This window comes from Rhinoraja longicauda, chromosome 8, assembly GCF_053455715.1.
Source record: "Rhinoraja longicauda isolate Sanriku21f chromosome 8, sRhiLon1.1, whole genome shotgun sequence".
Lineage (NCBI taxonomy): Eukaryota > Metazoa > Chordata > Chondrichthyes > Rajiformes > Arhynchobatidae > Rhinoraja > Rhinoraja longicauda.
Window position 1 is genome coordinate 30,900,260 of NC_135960.1, and position 22,612 is coordinate 30,922,871.

General features: G+C 38.3%; 1 protein-coding gene across 10 annotated transcripts in view; it reads left to right on the forward strand.

The window, feature by feature from the left end:
* Window positions 1-22,612, forward strand: part of hdac4 (histone deacetylase 4) — a 330,518-nt gene that overhangs the window by 292,107 nt on the left and 15,799 nt on the right. For all 10 annotated transcript variants that reach the window (XM_078403501.1, XM_078403498.1, XM_078403502.1 and 7 more), the window contains 7 exons: window positions 632-752; window positions 5,993-6,039; window positions 8,265-8,372; window positions 10,545-10,600; window positions 10,857-10,944; window positions 12,277-12,396; window positions 12,837-12,934. In XM_078403501.1, the coding sequence (XP_078259627.1) occupies window positions 632-752; window positions 5,993-6,039; window positions 8,265-8,372; window positions 10,545-10,600; window positions 10,857-10,944; window positions 12,277-12,396; window positions 12,837-12,934 (638 nt within the window). The remainder of the gene's footprint in view (window positions 1-631; window positions 753-5,992; window positions 6,040-8,264; window positions 8,373-10,544; window positions 10,601-10,856; window positions 10,945-12,276; window positions 12,397-12,836; window positions 12,935-22,612) is intronic.

Consider the following 22,612-nt stretch of genomic DNA (forward strand, 5'->3'; position numbering starts at 1 on the left):
TCTATTTCGGCTCTTGAATTCCTACAATGAATTTACGCTATTTAAAAAGGACTTTTTGTGATTTTCATTTGTTTGGAAATAAGTCTGGTGTTTAAAAGTAATATCTGAGATGAGATTGAAACAAGTAATTCAGTGGGTCAGACAGCATCTGTGCCTGATCGGACAGACAACCAGCAAGATCCGAAGCCACCAGACCCTTACCTATAGATGCTGCCTGACCCACTTATTTTCTTCAGCACTGCGTTTTTTGCTCTAGATTCCAGCATCTGCAGCTTCTTATGTCGCCTGAGATGACATTCTTTGTTATGTACTTCTTATCAAAACAATCATGACATTCGTCAACTAATCAAGCTATTGCTTTATAGTATGACAATTTTGAAACCAGTTCATCTAATGGTATTTTTGCTGCTCACTACAGTTGCATGTTCTTTTGATTCACTTTTTTCTTTTATTATCTTTACTATCAATATATCTCTGAACTTTCACTCCATAGATAATATTGACAGTAGTTACAGGATGATAGATTGCATTGTTAGAAATGTTAGTGAAAATCTCATGAAATAATCTTTGAGGATGTTTTGTTAATTTGTATGATATAGACTTGTTCTCACATTTGTCTTTATTTCTGCAGTGCATCAGAGGAAGAAAAGCATCATTGGAGGAACTGCAAACTGTTCATTCGGAGCAGCACGCATTATTGTATGGCACAAATCCATTGAACAGACAGAAGCTAGACAGTAAGAAGCTACTAGGTAATGTATAGTTCAATCCACTTTACTTTTTGATGTCATTTCAGAAATAGCTATTGTTTCTATCCATGGTAATGATGTTAGCTAAGTATGCACTGAAATAAGTGATGAATTCCAAGCACTTTATCTTTCCTTTACAGTGAGTTTGTAGGGATTACCAATATTTTTATATTTAATAAGTTTTATACTTCTGTTTTGTTTTAAAGTTGGAGTTACTTACAGAAAATGAGGGTTCATTTTATGCATGTTGCATTGTCTGTATTTATTTTAAATGTAATCCAGCTGGGATTTAACCCTTGTTCTTTCACATGCCAGTAAGTCCAGAACCTAACTTTCTCAACGGGCAAGTTTTAGTTGAAATATATATGCAAATCTTATTGAAAATAATGCTTTCTAGTATGTTAGTGCTCATAATTTATTTGAAAAACTTTTAGATTTTAAAATTTAGATTCTAAATATTACTTTCCCATTTTTTCCAGTCGTTTCTTTTCATTATAATTTTCTTACTGGATCTTGCTCTTACGATTTCAACTTTGATTTTACGTTCTTATCTCTTTAAAAAGTGAAGAGCACTTCTTCCATTTTCCCAATAGACCAAATGAAAAAGATGGGGGTTTTTTTTAATTTGCTAAAACAAAACCCTATAAATTGACCTCTTAGTCAACCAAAAACCAATGAGAATTAAAGATTGATCTGGTTGCAGGGTTGGCAACATATCAGTAAAGATGTCTTTGATTCTGGAATGACACAGACAAATTTTACTTTACTTTAGACTTTAGCGATACAGAGTGGAAACAGGCCCTTCAGCCCACCGAGTCTGCGCCGAACAACGATGACCTGTACACTAGCACTATCTTACACACTAGGGACAATTTTATAACCTTACCGAAGTCAATTAACCTACAAACCTGTATGTCTGGAGTGTGGGAGGAAACTGGAGAAACCAGAGAAAACCCACGTGATCACAGGGAGAACGAGCAAACTCCGTACAGACAGCACCCATGGTCAGGATCGAATCCGGGGTCTCAGGCGCTCTAAGGCAGTGATTCTGCCGCTGCGCCACTGTGCCACCCTATAAATACACTGATGATGTAGGATGCAAACCCGCAATCATTTTCTTAAACTCCATGTGCTATTGGCTTTGTCAACACATGATTATTTTAACCCATACATAAGCTGTTTCAATAAATTAACACCCCTTGATGGACTCTTCTGTCATTTCATTTAAGATTTTCATAGAGGTTGTAATCAGAGATTGGGCACAAAATATGTGTTATCCTGCCTAAATGTTGTTCTTGTTCTATCAGTTTGTACCTATTCTCTGTGTGAGCAATGTACAATTGTAAAGATCGAAGCTGGTTGAGTTTATGCCTGCATCTTTGGTTAGACTTTTCATTGTTACTAAATCAGTTGCTGTAATTCCAGTCTTTTAGATTTTTTAATGATGGAAAAGTAGTTTATTTCAAAAATGTTGCCTGCTTCCAAAATTGACATTTCCCCAGGAAGGAGGAAGCACCGAGTAATCAAAGCATTTGAAGAGAAAATATTTAGGATTAAACAAGGTCAAATTCACGTTATTATTTATAAAATATTTAATGTGATTAGGAAGAAAGGAATAATAGAAATAAATATTGGTATTATTTTACAGTTTGTTTTTATTAAATGTATAGTTTATTTCCTTTTTAGCTGTTCCTAATATTTAAATACCTGTATTTGTTTATCAGTGTCACATCATGCCAGCTGACAATAGTTTGGGCTTTTTGCTTTGGAGTGATTCACCAAATAATCAGAGTTCTCAAAAAAAGTATTTTCTAAATCATATTTGTATATTCCCTTGGCTTGAAAAAGCACTTTAAGTATGTCAAAAGTCGTTCATGGTAAAAAAGGGATGCATTTTATTTTCAAGATTAGCTGGTATTTAAGCTTCATTTCACTCAAGCGAAGTGTAATGTGGGAATGTGAGCATTTTTAGCATGTTCTGCATGATAGATTTATGCTCTCATCTCTGACTGATCAATTTTGTGATTGCTTATTTATTGTATTTGTTTTTCTTTTGTTTCAGTATTGTCATAACTGTGATTGTCAACTTTTTTTTAAACCATCAAACTTCTTTTATTTTGCTTTTTTTAAACTCTGAAATCTGTTTTAAAACAGCCATCTCCTTACCTTCATTTCCTCTATCTAGTTCCTTCTCTCTGTTGATCACTATTTCCTTTTCCCCTTTGTCTTTGATGTAAATTAGAAGTAAGCCACTGTATGATTGCATCCCCCAAACATTTGCTTCCAATAAGACTCTATTTTTAGTGGGTAGAAATCACAAACAGTTGTCTGACCTAAAAACAATGACTGCTAGTTTAAAAGAAAAAGCTGCCTGCATTCACATGCACATTGTGGTGCCATGTTTGTATTCAGAAATGTGTATCAGGATATGTTTCCAAGGAAATGAGTGGGATGGAAACCAAGGAATCCAATTTTCACAAATTTGCCAAAATTACTTAGGGGTTGGACAAAGATAGAGGAAAACCAAGGAGAGTCTTCAGTATGTTTAAAATAGAGACAGGCTTGGGAATGTGATGAAATTGTGATGCACTTTCCAAATTCAGAAGTTTATTTTATTTTTGTGGTTTTTGATCTCATCGGCTACCCGAAGTGCTTTTCTTAAAAGTATGGCAATGTTATATTGTTCACTCATTCCCACTGGAGACTGAAATAGACAAAGCCAAGTTTCATTCTGTTTGGATGTTCGCAGTTGCTATAATTAGATGGGTTTAATCACTGTGGTCTGACCTAGATTCCACTCAGTGTCGCAAGGCTAAAAATCCAGTGTGGTGTTCATTCTATTTGAGTACACTACAGCAGAATATATGCTCCCGAGCTATATGTTAATATTTATATTCTAGTTCATCAATGCTATTTTAATACGGGTCAGTCTTTATAATGAGAATGTATCAACCCTGAAGCATTAGGTTGATGACACCTCTCAAACCATTTGAACTAGTGATAGTTGAGTTGAGTAACCATAGTTTAGCAAGTAAAGTTAGAACTTCATTGAGTTCTGATCATTTTATATAGAAGACTAGAATTGTTGGATGGTTTAACAGTGTTACACATTCAACTGTGTTGCAGCCTAACACAATAGAGAGAAATTTCTACAAAGCAACCCACTGCCTGCACTTGTCAGGTGTCCACCTGTTGAACCTGTTCTTCCCACATTTGGGATCTTGCTGGTTGGCAAGCTTTTAGACAAGGGCCAAACCAGTTGAGTTTGAGTGAACTATTAAAAAACAAAGATACCATTAAATTGAAAAACTTTAAGAAAGACTTAAAACACAAGAAAACACTTAAAGCAACATAATAAATCTTAACTAATGCAAATAAAAATGTGTAATTACCATTCAAACTTACCTGTTTCCTTTGCAACCTTTCTTCACCATTGAAACGGAGTCAATTAACTTGCACCAGGTCTAATCTTCAACAACAGAGCACAATTGCAATTGTGACATTGATTTGCTGTGCAAAAGACTGGGACTTTCTGTACAATGAAAATAGGAGTTCTGTGCATTGTTGCTACCTTTATCAATATCATTTCATAGACAACAAAAGAAACAGGAGACACAAGATGCTGAAATCTTGAGCAAAAACTAAAGTGCTGGAGGAATTCAGCAGGGCAGGCAGCATCTGTGGAGGGAAATGGACAGGACCCTTCTTCAAGACTGGAATATAGGGGAGATAGCTGATAGAAAGAGGTATGGGGAAGGAGTGGAGAAAGATCTGGCAAGTGATAGGTGGATCCAGGTAAGGAGGCATGCGAGTCAAATGGAGGAGTAGAGGGTGGAGATGGTCACAAAGGCTAGAAGTGATAAGGACTGCAGATGGTGGACTCTGCGAAGAAAGGAAGGCGAGGAGTGGCATGTAGAACCAGAGGGAGGGAAGGTAGGTAGAGGCGAATAATTGTGGGAGGGACAGGGGGAAAAATAGTGGACCTGTAAGAGATGGGGGTGGGCGATCATCAGAAGGAGTAGGGGAAAGGAACTGGGTGATGCGGGAGAAAGTGAAATGGAAAGAAAGCTGTGTGTGAGAGAACCTGATAGATCAGAAAGGAGTGGGGAAGGATACCAGGAACTGGAGAATCCCATGTTCATACGATTGGGTTGGAGGCAATTGTTGCATGAACAGCTACTGAATGTAGTGTTTTGGGAGCTTGTCCAGTCTCATTTTTCTGAAAAATCCTGCTGAATAAAACCTACAGCTTGCAAACACAATTTGCTTTGCTGATGTCTGTACCTGCCAGCTGATAACATTTTAATTATGTTGTTAAATATGCGTGGAGAAATGAAATTTAGGAATTAGTGCAGTGTTAAAAAATGTTGTCTAATGTTGCAAATTCAGGGTTCCTGGACTTCCAGTTGTTGAAACTTTTAGAACACAGTACCGTTTTCTATTAAATCCATTATAGTTTTCATCTTCCTGCCTTACCTCCATTGGGACACTTGCATCCTGTAATAAGACAGAATTTAATATTTTTTAAAATGGAGATTTAATTAATTTCAAAGAAAAGTTGTTTGTTATTTTGATTTTGGCAAAATCATACTTTAATGATTCATTCTTCTGATGATTATTTGTCGAACGTTTATAGCTTTCAAATATTCAGATGGTCATAACCATGGCTTTTCCCTAATTGATAGTTAACAAGAGAGACAGGGGGCCTCAGAGACCATACAGCTGCTGGCATTACATTCTTATTTGCTTTAATTATGGGTATACATTATAGAAACATGCACTGTAGTTTCTCAATAAATTAGGTTGTCTCTGTTGTGGTGTACCCAAGCAAAATACTTTGTTCCTTGTTCTCGTGTTTGAAGTCAGAATCTCCTGCTTTACATAAACATCCATTAATTTCCAGTTACTTTATTTTCGCACATTATTAGAGTTTCCAGCTTTGCAGTTTTGTCTGCTAACAACCAATTGGTTTCCAGTCATTAAAATCAAAACATTTGTGAAAGAATAAAAATTGCTCGAACTATTCGTATTCAGCTATTAAACTCTGAGGAACTGTTACCTTTTGCATTGGCCCTGGAGGCCAGTAAGGGGGTGAACACAGCGTTAGTGGGGAAATACACCTTGCAGACGCTCATTTGTATTTGTAATATTCACTCTCAGGTTTTGATTACAACATTGTTACAAACATTATGATTTATACTGATACTGTTACCCAAATGCTGTTTTTAAATATTATTCCACAGGTTCCATCACTCCAATGTTTGTTATGCTTCCTTGTGGCGGACTTGGAGTAAGTCTTTTCTCTCTTTTATAATGTGTAAATAATGTTTTGTTTGTTCTTTCCATCTCAGCAGCAACATAAATTGTTGCTTTGACTTCTACTCAGCAGATAATTGAGAACAGATGTCCCCATAAAGAGGAATTCAAGGGTTGCTGAACTAGACATGTTGGCTAAACCACAACTGCAGTATGTGTGATATTATTCAGGGAACAGATTCAGGAAAATTGAATGATGGCTAAAAAAAATCTATTATCTCACCTTCAAACAGGTAGTTGCAAGATAACAGAGCAGGTGGATGTGGATTCACTCTGTCATAACCCTGTTTCTAACAACAAACGTTTTGGCTTCCCCATGTCAAAGAATTGTCTGGTGAAGTAATACCTTTGCACAGGATGGAGGGGAGAAGTTTGTACTTCAGAAACAAATCTTTACATGTTTGTACTGGCCTCTGTGATGTTTGGCACAAGGAAAAGCTAATCTCTTTTTTTTGCCAATTTCTCCTCACCCATAATTTTTTTAAGTATTGATCATAATAGGGCATAGTTCACTACCGTTCAATAATTCACTTAATTGCTCATTACACATGCATGGCAGTATAAGCTGTCACTTTGTTGAAAGCTCAGTTAACCCAACACTGAGCTAACCGTCCACATAAATTGCATATCAGGATTAGGAACACTGCTTTTCTCTCTGAACCAGGGCTACTGAAGACAATTGTATATCATTGCCCAGGTTGAGAAAAGTTAACACAGATATGGGAATCATACGAGTGAACCTTATGATGTATACAGTTCAGCTGCATGATGTATAAACATACTGAGACATCAGAGATGCAATATAGAGAGTCTTAACATAAATAAATCCTTCAAAATTTCATTTTTATCTTTGCGGTAAATGAAATAACTGTTGCTCTACAAGTTGCAGTGCTTAGTGAGAATAAACTACAGTGTGTATTCCCTTGTGAGCACTTACAACCATGGCTTGCTTTAATATTCTGATTGTAAATGAAATGCTGTTATTTTATGTTAAATGTTTTTAAACTGAACTTTAACAATTGTGCTTATTTTTTGTGCTCCCTACTTTTATTCTGTTTGCTGGAATTAAAAAGTAATTATTTATAAATGTTTTAATTCTATGAAATGTTTGACTGAATCATGCGTACAAGTCTTGTATGTGTTCCATGGCAGCAGTATGATTGAATATGCTCAGAAAGCCTCCAACATTTATTAAAATTATTACTTTTTAATTATTCCTATAAACCATTTGATTCCTTGCCATTAATAAAAGTGAATGACATTGATGGTCAGCCATGATGTTATTAACTGGTGGAGTGCACTCAGGGGACTAGGTCTGCTCCAATTTCTCATGCAGAATTCATACAAACACTGTTTATTTGACACATCTGGCAGTTTTGTAAGACAAGCAATTTGGAAGTAAGGAAGACAGCTCTTTCTTTCTGAACTGAGTTGTTTGTAAAAGAGCAGAGCATTGAGTGGTGTTAGAATGCGAACTTGTCACCACAGTGTGAGCATTCCAGAGACAGTGTTCATTATTCTGTCAATCTGCTCAATAAACAAGAGAATTTAGTGAGACAAAAAGACAGCTTGAACAACATGTGTCTTCATATGTGTGTAAATGGAAAGAGTCCAGTATGACATTTTATGTTGATTAGTTTACTCACACAGATACATTGGTTGATTTACTTTATTTTTAGTATCTACATGGCGAGAGGTTTTGACTTTTGTTTTGAAAAAACATTCTTTTCATTTTTTTATTTTAAGGCAAAGCAAATACAATTCAATTTACTATAATGGAGGTTTTGGAATGGAGTAAACAAATATGAAAACCGGAGCAAGAGTAGGCTTCCCGGCTCCTCAAGCATGCTCCACAGATTTGATGTGTAAGAAAGAACTGCAGATACTGGTTTAAATCGAAGGTAGATGCAAAATGCTGGAGTAACTCAGCATTTTGCATCTACCCACAGATCTGATCATGGCTAATCGGCCCAATACCCCATTTCCCCATCCCCAACACCTCCCCCTGCTCTTGTACCCTCTCGCCCCGCCCCCCCCAAATCTTATCCTGCACTACTCTCATCTCCCTCCCCCTCCTACCTGCATTTGAAAAGCAGATTTTTTCAAATATGTTTTTTAAGATAAATAACCAGCATTTTATGTATGCCCCCATGATTATACAGTTTGTGGAGGAATTGTTTCTTCTGCTTTAATACTCAGGTGGACAGTGACACGATTTGGAATGAGATCCATTCGTCCAGTGCTGCACGTTTAGCAGTGGGATCTGTGATTGAACTTGTTTTCAAAGTGGTAACTAAGGAATTGAAGGTGAGGTTTCATAACAATAATTGTTAAAAGGAAGGAAATTTCAATGTTGTAGATAATTATATCTATACATCTGAGAAATTAAATACAAAGTATTTCCAGTAGTTATAGCAAGTTTGCACCAGTCTGGGTTGAGTGATATCACAATTCTCCATCTGAATCTGGAAGGTACGGTGTTAAACTTCAACACTATGGACATATGCATATAATCCAGGCTGACACTCCAGTGCAGTAATGCAGAAGTGCTGCACTGTCAGAGGGACTACCTTTAGATGAGATGTCAGATCTAAGTCCTGTCTACTCCCTTGTGCGAGTAATTTGTTACTCATGATAGTAGAGCAATGTGGTCGATACATTGGCGCAGCGATAGAGTTGCTACCTTACAATGCCAGAGACCCGGGTTCAATCCTGACTGCAGGTGCTGTCTGTACGGAGTTTGTACATTCTCCCTATGTCTGTATTGCTTTCTCTGGGTGCTCCATTTTCCTTCCACATTCCAAAGACGTGCACATTTGTAGGTAAATTGGCTCTGTAAATTGCCCCTGGTGTGCAGAATAGAACTAGGGTTCGGGTGATCACAGGTTGGCACAGACCTGGTCAGCTGAAGGGCCTGTTTCCACGCTGTATCTCTAAACTAACTAATGTTAATTCTTCAAATCATACCTGAATGTTAATTACAATTCTGTTTCCAACCTATTGCTACATGTAAATTAGTTGTCATGTTTCTTGAATCACAAAAATGACCAAATTTCAGGATGCACTTAATTGACTATGGTTGTAAAAAATGCTATATCTATTCGTTCATCCACTTCTGAGCAGGTTCTCCAGGTATCTGATATGAGGCCAAATCAGAAAAATAAATTGGGATTGTCACAGACTGATTTCGGTCCAGGCTTACACAATAAATGAATTAACTTGCATTTCCGTGACATTTTTGTTTGTTGGACATTCCAAATAAGATTCTGTTAATTATATATCTTTGAAATTGTAATTTTAGATGGAGAATTTCAGAAACGTACTGCAGAGAAGGAGATTCTTAGGCCTGTGCTGACCCTTTAAATAAGCAGTTATGCAATATTTTTCATAATTGCAGCTTCCATCAGTTTCCCATTCTATACATTTTTTTTACCAGGTCTCTATACATCTTTGCTCAATTACCTTAAATTGATTATATTTGCTTATAGTCCCATTCCGGAGGAATTTTTTTTTCTCAACATGCCTCCTTTCAAACTAGTAGGAATACAGAGCATTAGTCAGAATAGAAAAAGTGTTTACAAGAAATATTCACGTTGACTTTTATTTATGCTCATTTTCAAATTTAAATTTGCCTGTTCAAACTGTCATGATTTGAATTTGCACTCTGGATTATTACTTCAGGCCTTTAGATTTCTATTCCAGGTGATACACCAGCGCAGAACTGCATCTGAGTGACTTTTTAAAAAAATAACTTCCATAAATTCATTATGCTGCAATATATTCTTACTCCAACTGTTTTACTGTCAACTTTTATTTTTAAATATAAGCTCACAGACATGTTTATAAATCCTCTTTGAAGCACAATGCCAGTTCAGATTTTTCTTTACATCAAGTCATTGATACTTTTGAATATTTGATATATCAAAAAAAATCTTTGATAGGATATGGTAAATTGTTTCTCTTTCGGCAGTTTTTCCTTCTTGAATAATTTGGCAATTTACCTGTAACCTGAACACCACTGGCCCTCCATATATTGCCTTAAGGCACTTAGTTCTGTGCAACCGTGTGCAATAAGCAGTGGCTAACCGTTCACCAACAGACTGCCTGGCAGCCCAGACCAACCAATCCAATGTCATCCATTCCTCATGTAGCACTTGGCTACTTTCGACAGAAGTCACTGGATAACCCTTGGAAAAGGATCTCTGATTTTTTTTTCTATCCTTTAAGCTCCAAATGCCAAGGACAATCATATAGCCCTTGCTTTCTTCCAATTGAAGTCAGCTAATTCAGCAGCAGCTAGAATCCATAATGCAAATGTCTAATCTATGGCATCACCTTAAATACAACATCTGTTCTCATAGAAGTTATTTGATCAACTGCGGAATTGTATTGCAAATTTCAGCAAAAGCATAGAAACTACATGTGTGTCAACATAAGTCACGCCGTATATGTAGTTACCCAAATCATGGTGTTTTGCAGAATGGATTTGCGATTGTGAGGCCACCTGGTCACCATGCAGAGGAGAGTACACCAATGTAAGTAACTATTTCCATCCTCGTAAGTAAAACATAACTCTTAGTACTTACAAAAGAGTCACCTGCTTTTCTGGAAGAGTTTGTGTATAATTGGCAACATATGAGATTCAGAACAAAAACTGGTGAACATTTGTCCCTGTGCTTTTTCCTCTGGTGATAAATGAGTGTAGGACTGCAGACAATCAGAATCATGAACAGCGCTTTTAACCATTTTCCTTTTTTTGGACATCCTCTTTCCCATTTCTTGTACCTCTAGGGGATTCTGCTACTTCAATTCTGTGGCCATCGCTGCAAAGCTCCTACAGCAGAGGTTGAATGTCAGCAAAATCCTTATTGTGGACTGGGTGAGTGAATCACATCAAAACAAGGCTTAAACTAAGGGACATGTTATTCATATTCGACTTCCCAGTCCTCCGTGCACTGTTGGACCAGTACACTTGTTTTTAGGGTCTTACCTAAAGAGTCTTGGTCAGGTTCTCATCTAGATAATGAACTAACATTTGGATGTTTTTTAAATTTGTTAATCACTATTCATTGTGCAAATTGGTTTGTTTTTTTTAGTTAGTATATATTATAATTGATAATTAAATTAAGCATGGAAAAGTTCTACCATCATTTAACTTCTTGTTCAATATAACACAAAGGAAGGAAAGACTAAGTCAGTGAAAAGGGTCAGCAATAGAGGAGAATAAACGTGTTTGAATGTCAGGATCTATCTCTGCTCTGTCCCAGTAGCCAGTCACACTATCTATGGTGGCTGCAAAAGGATTTGTAGTTGTGCCTTGGTTAAAGAAGTTATAAAGATTACAGATGAAAGCGATGTGTGATGGGGAAAGCAGGGGTGGAGAGTTAGTTGATAAAAGACTAGCAAATTATATTTCTATGAAAATTTATTTTGCTTATTTGATCTATAGGGTTTTTTAAAAAGAAATAGGTTAATTATTGGATACAGGTAAAATTGAAATGAATCAATTATTTTTCTGCTGCATAGTGGATGGATTTCTAACAACACATTTAACCTGTTGATGAGAGAACCTGCTTATTTTTATCCAATGAATGAACTTAAGCTAGAGGGAAGAATGTTTAGTTTGGAAAGTTATATTGGTTAGTTCTTTTTCACAGACATCTAGGGAAAAGTAATCAACACTAGCTCGACAGACAGTGTAAATGATTGGAGAAATTATGAAATCAGAGTACCTTGTAAAATATCTGAACATTTATAATGCTTTTAAAGCTATTGATCAACAACAAACAGTGGTAGAGTTACTGCCTTACAGCGCCAGAGACCCGGGTTCAATCCTGGCTACGGGGTGCCATCTGTACAAAGTTTGTATGTTCTCCCTGTGACCGTGTTGATTTTCCCCGGGTGCTCTGGTTTCCTCCCACACTCCAAAGACGTACAGGTATGTAGGTTAATTGGCTGGGTAAATGTAAAAATTGTCCCTAGTGGGTGTAGGATAGTGTTAATATACGGGGATCGCTGGGCGGCACGGACTTGGTGGGCCGAAAGGGCCTGTTTCTGGCTGTATGTATATGATATGATATGATATGATAAATTAAACAAATGAAGCAGCCTGAAACCATTTATTCACAAACTAAGCTCTGGTCCTGTAAAAGTCTAAATCTCTGCCTCTCCAACACAACAATTAAATCTGCTGTTTGATATGTGTTAATAGGATGTTCATCATGGTAATGGCACCCAGCAGGCATTCTACAACGACCCCAACGTGTTGTACATTTCTCTGCATCGCTACGATGATGGCAACTTCTTCCCAGGCAGTGGGGCCCCAGATGAGGCAAGTAAACTAAATAATGGTTGTTCAAAGAATGTCTCCTCACTTGTCATAGACACATAATCTAGAAGTCATTAAAGTTGTCTTATAATTGCCAGATAATCAAAATGCTTCATAATGAAATGATGGTGAAAATATATCACTTATTTTATGTTTTATCAAATTACGCAAATGTCAAAAATCACTACACCTTTCTCAATACTAATTACATAATTTCTACAAGTAAAATATATGATACTGAGATAGGTTTAAAACACAATATTATGTTTAAATCAGGTATGTGTCCTCTTTATGAATGAATTATTGCATAGTACAAATTAATACAAAAAATTATGACAGTTATACAAGAGTTAATTATGTAATTATGATCAATAATGTAATTTAAAATCAAAAATTAGTTTTTAAGATTAGGGTGTTTAAATTGTCTTCATTCTGGCTTTTAGGTTGGGACGAGTGCAGGCGTTGGATTTAATCTCAATATAGCTTGGACTGGTGGTTTGGATCCACCAATGGGTGATAATGAATACTTGGCTGCATTTAGGTAAGACTTAAGAATGTTCAGTGACATTAAAGGTTGTTATCGATGTTGCCAATGCATTCTATTTAAAGGGAATAATTTTTAAGCACCTTTAAATGAATTTGCTCCTTCTACTTCTCACACTCAAAAAACAAGAGTCAAGGGGTCAGTAGTTCAGTGCTTTCAGTGTTGATTTGTAAAAGCCATTCTTAGATACTGCAATACCAAAGTGATATAGCTGTACCTTAGACTCTTACTCAAATGGCCAACTCTATTATGTCTGAAGAAGGGTCTCGACCCGAAAAATCACCCATTCCTTCTCTCCAGAGATGCTGCCTGTCCCGCTGAGTTACTCCAGCTTTTTATGTCTATCTTTGGTTTAAACTAGCATCTGCAGTTCCTTCTTGCACACTAATTCCGGGTTCTTTTTAACTTTCCTCTGCTTTTCCAGATCAAAAGCTGCTGCTAGTATGTCACCCAAGAATAAACCTTTGACAGAGGACACAAAGATGTCCCCTGACTGTATTTTTGCATCTTCTTGACTGAAGAACATTATGCTGGAATTCTAAATTGTTCACAGCAATTGGCATTTATGGAGCAGAGTCTGGTGCCCACAAACATTAAAAAATATGCAAAAGCCATTTAAAGCTAATCATACTATGTAATAATTTTGTAATTGATTTAAAACAATTTATGGAATTACTTTTATAATTATTAACTTAAATATTACATCCTCATAAATCATTTTGCACCCTTTCTGTTTTAATGGCATCTTTCCTAAAGCAGGGTGACCAAAGTTGAACTAGAGTCACTTAAATGTTTTAAATGTGTAGGAAGGAACTGCTGATGCCGAAGATAGACACCAAAGATAGACACAAAATGCTGGAGTAACTCAGCGGGACAGGCAGCATCTCTGAAACGTCACCCATTCCTTCTATCCAGAGTGTTGCCTGTCCTGCTGAGTTGCTTCAGCATTTTGTGTCTATCTTAAATGTCTGTAATGTTTGTAATTAATAAATTATTTATAAATTAAATAATGTTCAACGTCAGAATGTTAGTGGTAATACTCTCTTGGTGAGGTTATCATGGTGATTCAGAGCATCGAATCAGCCCCTCCCAGTAAAAATGCTGTGTTATTGACACACCGCCATAACTCTAACTATAAATGCCCAAGTTCCTTGGGTAACTGCAGCAGAACCAAAGGCCCATAACCAAACAAAAACTTTATTGAATTGCAAAATACTCTTCCTCGTGCCATGTTAAACCAAAGGAATAGCTGTACATTTCTAATTCTCTCCTCTGATTTAAATGAAAATAATTAATAAATTAGATTAGCTATGTATTATCGATACAATGCCAGGTAAAAACATGTAACGGTGTTCACTAAAAATTTGTGTCATACGATAATTGAAATGGTACAATTTCAGTCATTTTGCAGGCCTTAAAATCTAAAGAAGCAAAGCTTTTCTTGCACTATGAAAATGGTTATTGGGTACTGAAACTATGCTGCAAGTGCGAAAGGTTTACATTAATGGCATGGGGATGCATTTTGCTTGTTGGAACATTTGCAGCTTTCTCGGCAGACAGTGTGGATGGATGTTCAAGGATGAAAACGAGTTGCTGCATTTTTGAACTGTGGAACCTACATCTAGTATCTTGAGAAGCAACATTTAATATGCACTTGGGGAGTTTATCAGGAGGGTTTGGATATCTTTAATTATCTTACAATGAAACTTGCAAGGTGCTTTTTGTTAAATAAAAGTTGCAGTTGTATAAAAAGGCAGAGATTTGATGTTCTTAAGCTGATGCTTATCTTCGGCTCTTGAGTATAAAACTATTAACACATCACACTGTTCTGAGATGTGTTAGATAGCATTCCGCAGATTCAATAACTTCCAATAACTAACGCAAAAAGGCATTATTTATGTATAACAGCCTTTGGCAATAAATGTTGTGGTCTTTTCAAGTTGCAGGGAAAGACCTCCAAGCTGAACCCTCTCCTCAGTCAATATCCAAATGAGAAGTGTTGGCTTCCACTGATTTTCACTAATTTATCTGAGGTGCTGCTGCCAATTAGGATATCTTTTGGTCTGTCAATAATTTTGCTCAGCAGGATACTGGTTACTTTACCTCTGATAAAATTACACGTTCATTTTCATGGGCTAATGAGAGCCCCTACCATCTAAGTAAGTAAAGTGCTAATGGAAATTGTGTACCTTAGTGAGCAAACAGTTTCAGCATCATCTAATGAATCAGATATTTTGGAAGATAGAGCTTGCTTTAGTCCTGGAATTTTATTTGCAAACATCTGCTTTGTAATCCTACAGATAAGTTTGCAGAATGTGCAGATGCAAGAATAGAAGGCATTCATTGCTTGTTACAACTTCTATAGACTTAAAAACATTCTGATAGAGTTTTTAATCTGTTGCCAAGTCACATGGGTGACGCCATGTATTTTGGAGATTGTAAGTTAACAGATTTTAACTAACTTTTTTTCTCCCAAGTTGTTTCACCAATCCTAGTGAAATAAAGCTTTGAAGATTAGAATTTATAGCACGCATGGGCTTAGGAAGAAATTGCAGCAGGTCATATATTCAGTAATATGCGGGTCTCCTGAGACAATAGATGCCTTCAAGGCAGCACCTTGTTATGTAGACCCATAGAATGCCACGTTGCATTTGCTGGGGATCAAGCCTAAGATGAAAAAAGATAAGATAATTGGACATAATGAAATCCAGAAGGCACTCAGTTTCACCATGAACTTGGAAGTAGAGTGTAGAATTGAACTTAATTCAAACCAGCTCTTGGAAATGCCAAATGCAAGGACTTTGAAGTTTGTGAGGAATCAGAAGTACTTTACGCTCGATGGTGGTTACAGATACGTGGTTTAACCCTTTAATGGTGCTGAGAAAATGAACTCAGGTTACGAACAATTTGGTCATGAAATGTACAATGTAATTCACTTTTATTCAGTTTACTCACCTAAATAAAAGCTTACAGAAAAAAAGACAAAAAACTTTAAGGAGTTCCCAATATACATGTAAACAGCAATTAAAAGTGAATCTTTATGGAATAAATGTCAATATTGCATCATAAGTTGATAACATATTAAAAATAAATGACATCAAGCCCTCAGGTCGACAGATTTTCTGTTTATGCTGTGACCCTGTTTCATAAACAAAGTCCAAAGCATTCATTTTGGAGCTTTCAGTAAAAAAAACACTTTTAATGTAGAAGATAGACACAAAAAGCTGGAGTAACTCAGCGGCAGGCAGCATCTCTGGAGAGAAGGAATGGGTGACATTTCGGGTCAAAACCCTTCTTCAGACTAGTCGGGGAAAGGGAAACGAGAGATATAGAACAATGAATGAAAGATTTTCAAAAAAGTAACGATGATAAAGGAAACAGGCCATTGTTAGCTGTTACAAACCCACTGACTCCCACAACTATCTCCGCTACACTTCTTCCCACCCTGCTTCCTGCAAAGACTCTATCCACTACTCCCAATTCCTCTGTCTACGCCCAAGATGAGGTGTGCCATACCTTGGATATCTGAGATGTCCTCATTTATCAGTGAACGGAGGTTCCTCTCTCCCATCATAGATGAGGTCCTCACACGTGTCTCCGCTCTTGCTCCCCCACCCCCTAGTCGCAACAGAGACAGGGTCCCCATAGTCCTTACCTATCACCCCATCAGCCATCGCATATAACACATAATCCCCGACATTTTCGCTACCTCCAACCGGATCCCACCATGAATCACATCTTCCCATCTTCACCCCATTCCGCCTTCCGCAGAAACTGTTCCCTCCGCACCTCCCTGGTTAACTCATCCCTTCCCACCCAAACCACCCCCTTCCCAGGTTCCCTCCCCTGTAACCGCAGGAGATGCAACACCTGTCCCTATACCTCCTCCCTCACTGTCCAGGGACCCCGACAGTCCTTTCAGATTAGGCAGAGGTTCACTTGCACCACCTCCAACCTCATCTACTGTATCCGTTGTTCAAGATGTGGACTCTCATACATCGGTGAAACCAAACGTACACTGGGCGGTCGTCTCGCTGAACACCTTCCCTCAGTCCACCTGGACCTACCTGATCTCCCAGTTGCCAAACACTTTAGTTCTTCCCATTCCCACACTGACCTTTCTGCGCTAGGTCTCCTCCATTGTCAGACACTAAACTCAAATTGGAGAAACAACATCTCATATTTCGCCTGGGCAATTTACAGCCCAGTGGTATGAATGTTGATTTCTCTAACTTCAAGTAACCCAGGCATTCCCTCTCACCCCATCAGTCCCCACCCAAGTCACACCAGCTTCTTTTCACACAACAAATAGCTAACAATGGCCTGTTTCCTTTATCATCGTTACTTTTTTGCATATCTTTCATTCATTGTTCTATATCTCTCTACATCGACGTCTATATCTCTCGTTTCCCTTTCCCCTGACTAGTCTGAAGAAGGGTCTCGATCTGAAACGTCACCCATTCCTTCTCTCCAGAGATGCTGCCTGTCCCGCTGAGTCACTCCACCTTTTTGTGTCTATCTTCAGTTTAAACCAGCATCTGCAGTTCCTTCCTACACTTTTAATATAGATATCTGGATTTTTTTTGACAGAATGTAGTGCTGCACTGGGTTGTGCCATGTAATTTTGGTGAAAATGAAAATGTCTTTACATCAAGGGAAATTGAAAGAAATATGATTATAGTTTGGTGTTTAAATGATGGTTACAGACCTACCAAAGTAACATTGCAAGTATCACAGAAAGCCTTCAAGTTGATGTGCACTGACTTTGTATAGGAAATCAAATCATTCCCTTTATAGAAAATTATCTGAGATGAAATTATGAAAACATTCCACTCATTTCACTGCTTCAGTTTGGTGCACACATCATGTCAGAAATACTGTAAAGGGTTTAGGAGATTGATCAAAACATCCGCTGCCACAATGATTACTGGACCAAGAATTATAAAGCAGCTCATAGCAAAAGGTGGTGTAAAGGGAGAAAATTCAAAACTTGGTTTTGTAGAAAACATTTTAGAAATAATTAATCCATGATATTTATTTACCACTGATATGGACACATGCTTGGTAATCATTTTGGTTTTCGTTTACGAGAAGATTTTACTTTATTCAAACTCAACATCATTTCCTTGTGTGGTTTGTAGCACAGCGTGAATGAGTAAATATTTTAGTTATTTTATATTTTCATTTTCGGATGGGATGTTCCTGCCATTCCTAATTTCTCTTGTGAGGGTGATGAAGAACTGTTATCCTGAAACTCTGCACTTCATCTGATGACGATCCTTGCACAGGAGTTCTTGAATTTTAACCCAGTAAAGTTGATGGATCAAGTCAGGATGGTGTGCAACTTTGAGGGGAAGGAGATGTATTGCCGTGTGCCTGCTGCCCTTGACCACTGTGGTGAGGCTGCACTTGTGGGAGGTATGAGCGTAACATAGATGAGGAGGAGCTCTGTATTCGGCAAATGGTTCGCATTGCAGCCTTGGTGGGTTGGTGGCAGAGGGTGAAAGCTTAGGATAGGGAATGGAAACATAGAAACATAGAAAATAGGTGCAGGAGGAGGCCATTTGGCCCTTCGAGCCAGCACCGCCATTCATTGTGATCATGCCTGATCATCCACAATCAGTAACCTGTGCCTGCCTTCCCCCGTATCCCTTGATTCCACTAGCCCCTAGAGCTCTATCTAACTCTTTAAAATTCATCCAGTGAATTAGCCTCCACTGCCTTCTGTGGTAGAGAATTTCACAAATTCACAACTCTCTGGGTGAAAAAGTTTCTTCTCACCTCAGTTTTAAATGGCCTCCCCTTTATTCTTAGACAGTGGCCCCTGGTTCTGGACTCGCCTAACATTGGGAACATTTTTCCTGCATCTAGGTTGTCCAGTCCTTTTATAATTTTATACATCTCTATAAGATCCCCTCTCATCCTTCTAAACTCCAGTGAATACAAGCCCTTGCGGTACTCTACTCGCCACTGCCTGCCATTCTGAAAATGACCCGTTTATTCCTACTCTTTGCTTCCTGTCTGCCAACCAATTCTCTATCCATGTCAATACCCTACCCCCAATACCATGTGCTCTAATTTTGCTCACCAGCCTCCCGTGTGGGACCTTATCAAAGGCTTTCTGAAAGTCTAGATACACTACATCCACTGGCTCTCCTTCATTCATTTTACTGTCATATCCTCAAAAAATTCCAGAAGATTAGTCAAGCAGGATTTTCCCTTCATAAATCCATGCTGACTTGGACCAATCCTTTTACTGCTATCCAAATGTGCCGTTATTACCTCTTTAATAATTGACTCCAGCATCTTCCCCACCACCGATGTCAGGCTAACTTGTTTATAATTCCCTGTTTTCTCTCTCGCTCCTTTCTTGAAAAGTGGGATAATATTAGCTACCCTCCAATCCACAGGAACTGATCCTGCATCTATTGAACATTGGATGCAGACCATCAGGCCCTGGGGATTTATCAGCCTTCAGTCCCATCAGTCTACCCAATACTATTTCTCGCCTATTGCAAATTTCTTTCAGTTCCTCTGTCTCCCTAGATCCTCTGTCCTCTAGTACATCTGGGAGATTGTTTTTGTCTTCCTTCGTGAAGACAGATCCGAAGTACCTGTTCAACTCTTCCGCCATTTTCTTGTTACCCATAATAATTCCACCCGTTTGTGCCTTCAAGGGACCCACATTTGTCTTTACTAATCTTTTTCTCTTAACATACCTAAAGAAGCTTTTAGAGTCCCATTTATGATTTTGTCTTAGACAGTGTTAATCTTCTTGAATGTTGCTGAGACTCTTTCATACTTCTCACATGCCTTGTAGATGGTGGAATGCCTTTGGGGAATTAGAAGATGAGTTGCTTTCTGCAGACTTCTCCTTTGAACCACTCTTGTTGCCATTGTATTTACACGGCTGATCTAGTTAAATTTCATATCAATGGTAAGCTCCAGAAGGTGGATGGGGTGAGCCCTTGACAGTGGTAATGCTATTAAATGTCAAGGATAGGTGATTAAACTTTCTCTGTTGGAGATATTAATTGCCTGGCTTGTGTGGGTAAATGTTACTTGGCTCTTATTGGTCTGTACCTAAATGTTGAGCTTTGTTGAATGCAGACATTGACAATTTCATTTTCTGAGAATTCATTGCCATCAACTTCAGATTTACTTAACTCCATTATGCCACAGTCAAGTATCACTCTTGATGTCAAGAGCAGCTTTAACGCACCCCTAGAATTCAGCTCTGTAGTCCACATACTTGGATCCTTGTGATCCCGAAAAGCCCAAACTAAGTGTTGGTAAGCAGATTATTAAAGTACTGCTTGGTAATACAATGAACAACACCTCCCAGCACTTTGATAATGTTTCAGCAGAGAATGGGTGGTAACTTCTCCACATTTCTTGTGTGGTAACTGCTGAAATATAGGTTTTCAGCAGTATAGCTAGGCTGTTGTCCAAGTGCATATCCCCAGCTTTGTCAAGTGCTCTCAACCATTTCTTAATACGGAATTAATACAATTGGATGGTCCAAAATGGAAGTTCAAGCCCAGATGGTTGCATAGAAACATAGAAAATAGGTGCAGGAGGAGGGCATTCGGCCCTTCGAGCCAGCACCGCTCTAACTTCATTTTTGGTGTAGCATACTGGACATGCGTAACTCCTCCAACCTCATCTATTGCATCCGCTGCTCCAGATGTCAACTTATTTACATCGGCGAAACCAAGCGCAGGCTCGGCGATCGCTTCGCTCAACACCTGCGCTCGGTCCGCGTTGGCCAAACTGGTCTCCCGGTGGCCGAGCACTTCAACTCCCCCTCCCATTCCCAGTCTGACCTTTCTGTCATGGGCCTCCTCCAGTGCCATAGTGAGGCCCACCGGAAATTGGAGGAACAGCACCTCATATTTCGCCTGGGCAGCTTGCAGCCCAGTGGTATGAACATCGACTTCTCCCACTTTAGATAGTTCCTCTGTCCCTCTCTTCCCCTCCCCCTTCCCAGATCTCCCTCTATCTTCCTGTCTCCACCTATATCCTTCCTTTGTCCCGCCCCCCTGACATCAGTCTGAAGAAGGGTCTCGACCCGAAACTTCACCCATTCCTTCTCTCCTGAGATGCTGCCTGACCTGCTGAGTTGCTCCAGCATTTTGTGAATAAATACCTTCGATTTATACCAGCATCGGCAGTTATTGTCTTATACTAATTGTTAGAATGTGGTTCAGAACCAAATATTACAACCCAGAAGGTCTAACTGTTCCTGTTATGTCCAAACGTGCATGCAAAGAACAACTCCAAGGTTCCATGCCGGAATACACTTATGCAAAGTGCAAATTGTTAATATTGAGCATCTCATGTTAGTGGATTAACATTGGCTGATGTTACCAGTATTATAGACAATAGACAATAGGTGCAGGAGGAGGCCATTCGACCCTTCGAGCCAGCACCGCCATTCAATGTGATCATGGCTAATCATTCTCAATCAATACCCCGTTCCTGCCTTCTCCCCATACCCCCTGACTCCGCTATCCTTAAGAGCTCTATCCAGCTCTCTCTTGAATACATTCAGAGAATTGGCCTCCACTGAGGCAGAGAATTCCACAGATTCACAACTCTCTGACTGAAAAAGTTTTTCCTCATCTCAGTTCTAAATGGCCTACCCCTTATTCTTAAACTGTGGCCCCTTGTTCTGGACTCCCCCAACATTGGGAACATGTTTCCTGCCTCTAACGTGTCCAACCCCTTAATAATCATACGTTTCGATCAGATCTCCTCTCATCCTTCTAAATGATCATGACAAATACATCATTTGTCTTTGAAGATCATATATTTGTGCTGGTTTTCATCCATCCCCATTTTACCGTAGTACATGCTTCTTCTCAAAAAGGCAGTGATGGAACCTGCTAAACATCTCTACCTGTACTTTGCTTTTAACTTATTATTGGAAATATGATTTCTCACCTGGTTCTAACTATTTTCTCTCTTCACCAACTCGTTTTGTACAGTGAAATGTCTGCTTGCCAACTACCCCAGTTGTAATAATATATTCTGCAATGAGTGCAATTACTACCACGGTGTAATTTGCCATGCTATTGCATATCCTTCTCTGAACATAAGCAAGTTCTGAATTTAGCAGTAAGTGAAGGCTGTAGTTGTCAGTGTTTGAGAAAAAGCAGGCAACACATTTAACCTCAACAACATTTTTTATTGGAGGAGAAACACGTCTATTTTTCTCTTGCATTCTTCATTATAGACTGCAACATTGGGATGATTTAATTAGATCATATAAACATTGGCCTTTTCAAATATACCCTTCATCATTGAGAAGTGATTTTACCACTGGAACCATTCATGCCCACAGTTTTGCACTGAAATCCCTCCCTAATAGGCATAGAATTTGCAGCTTTTGCTAGATTTGTATGAATATTTTAGTGTGAGATTAATTTTTTGATGAATCTTGTGAATTTCCTGAAATATTTAGTTTATTTTTATATTTTTAACAGTCAAACTAGTCACCAACCACGTTGTAATAGGTTATTGTTTGAACACATTCGTTTTGTTGATTTCTCAAAGTATATTTATTGAAATGGCCGAATCATGTGTATGTGTGTTTGTAACAATACAGTTATCTGTTTGTCCCATTTTTTCCCTTCCCATTTTTCTTCCAATAGCAGACAACCCAAATTAAAA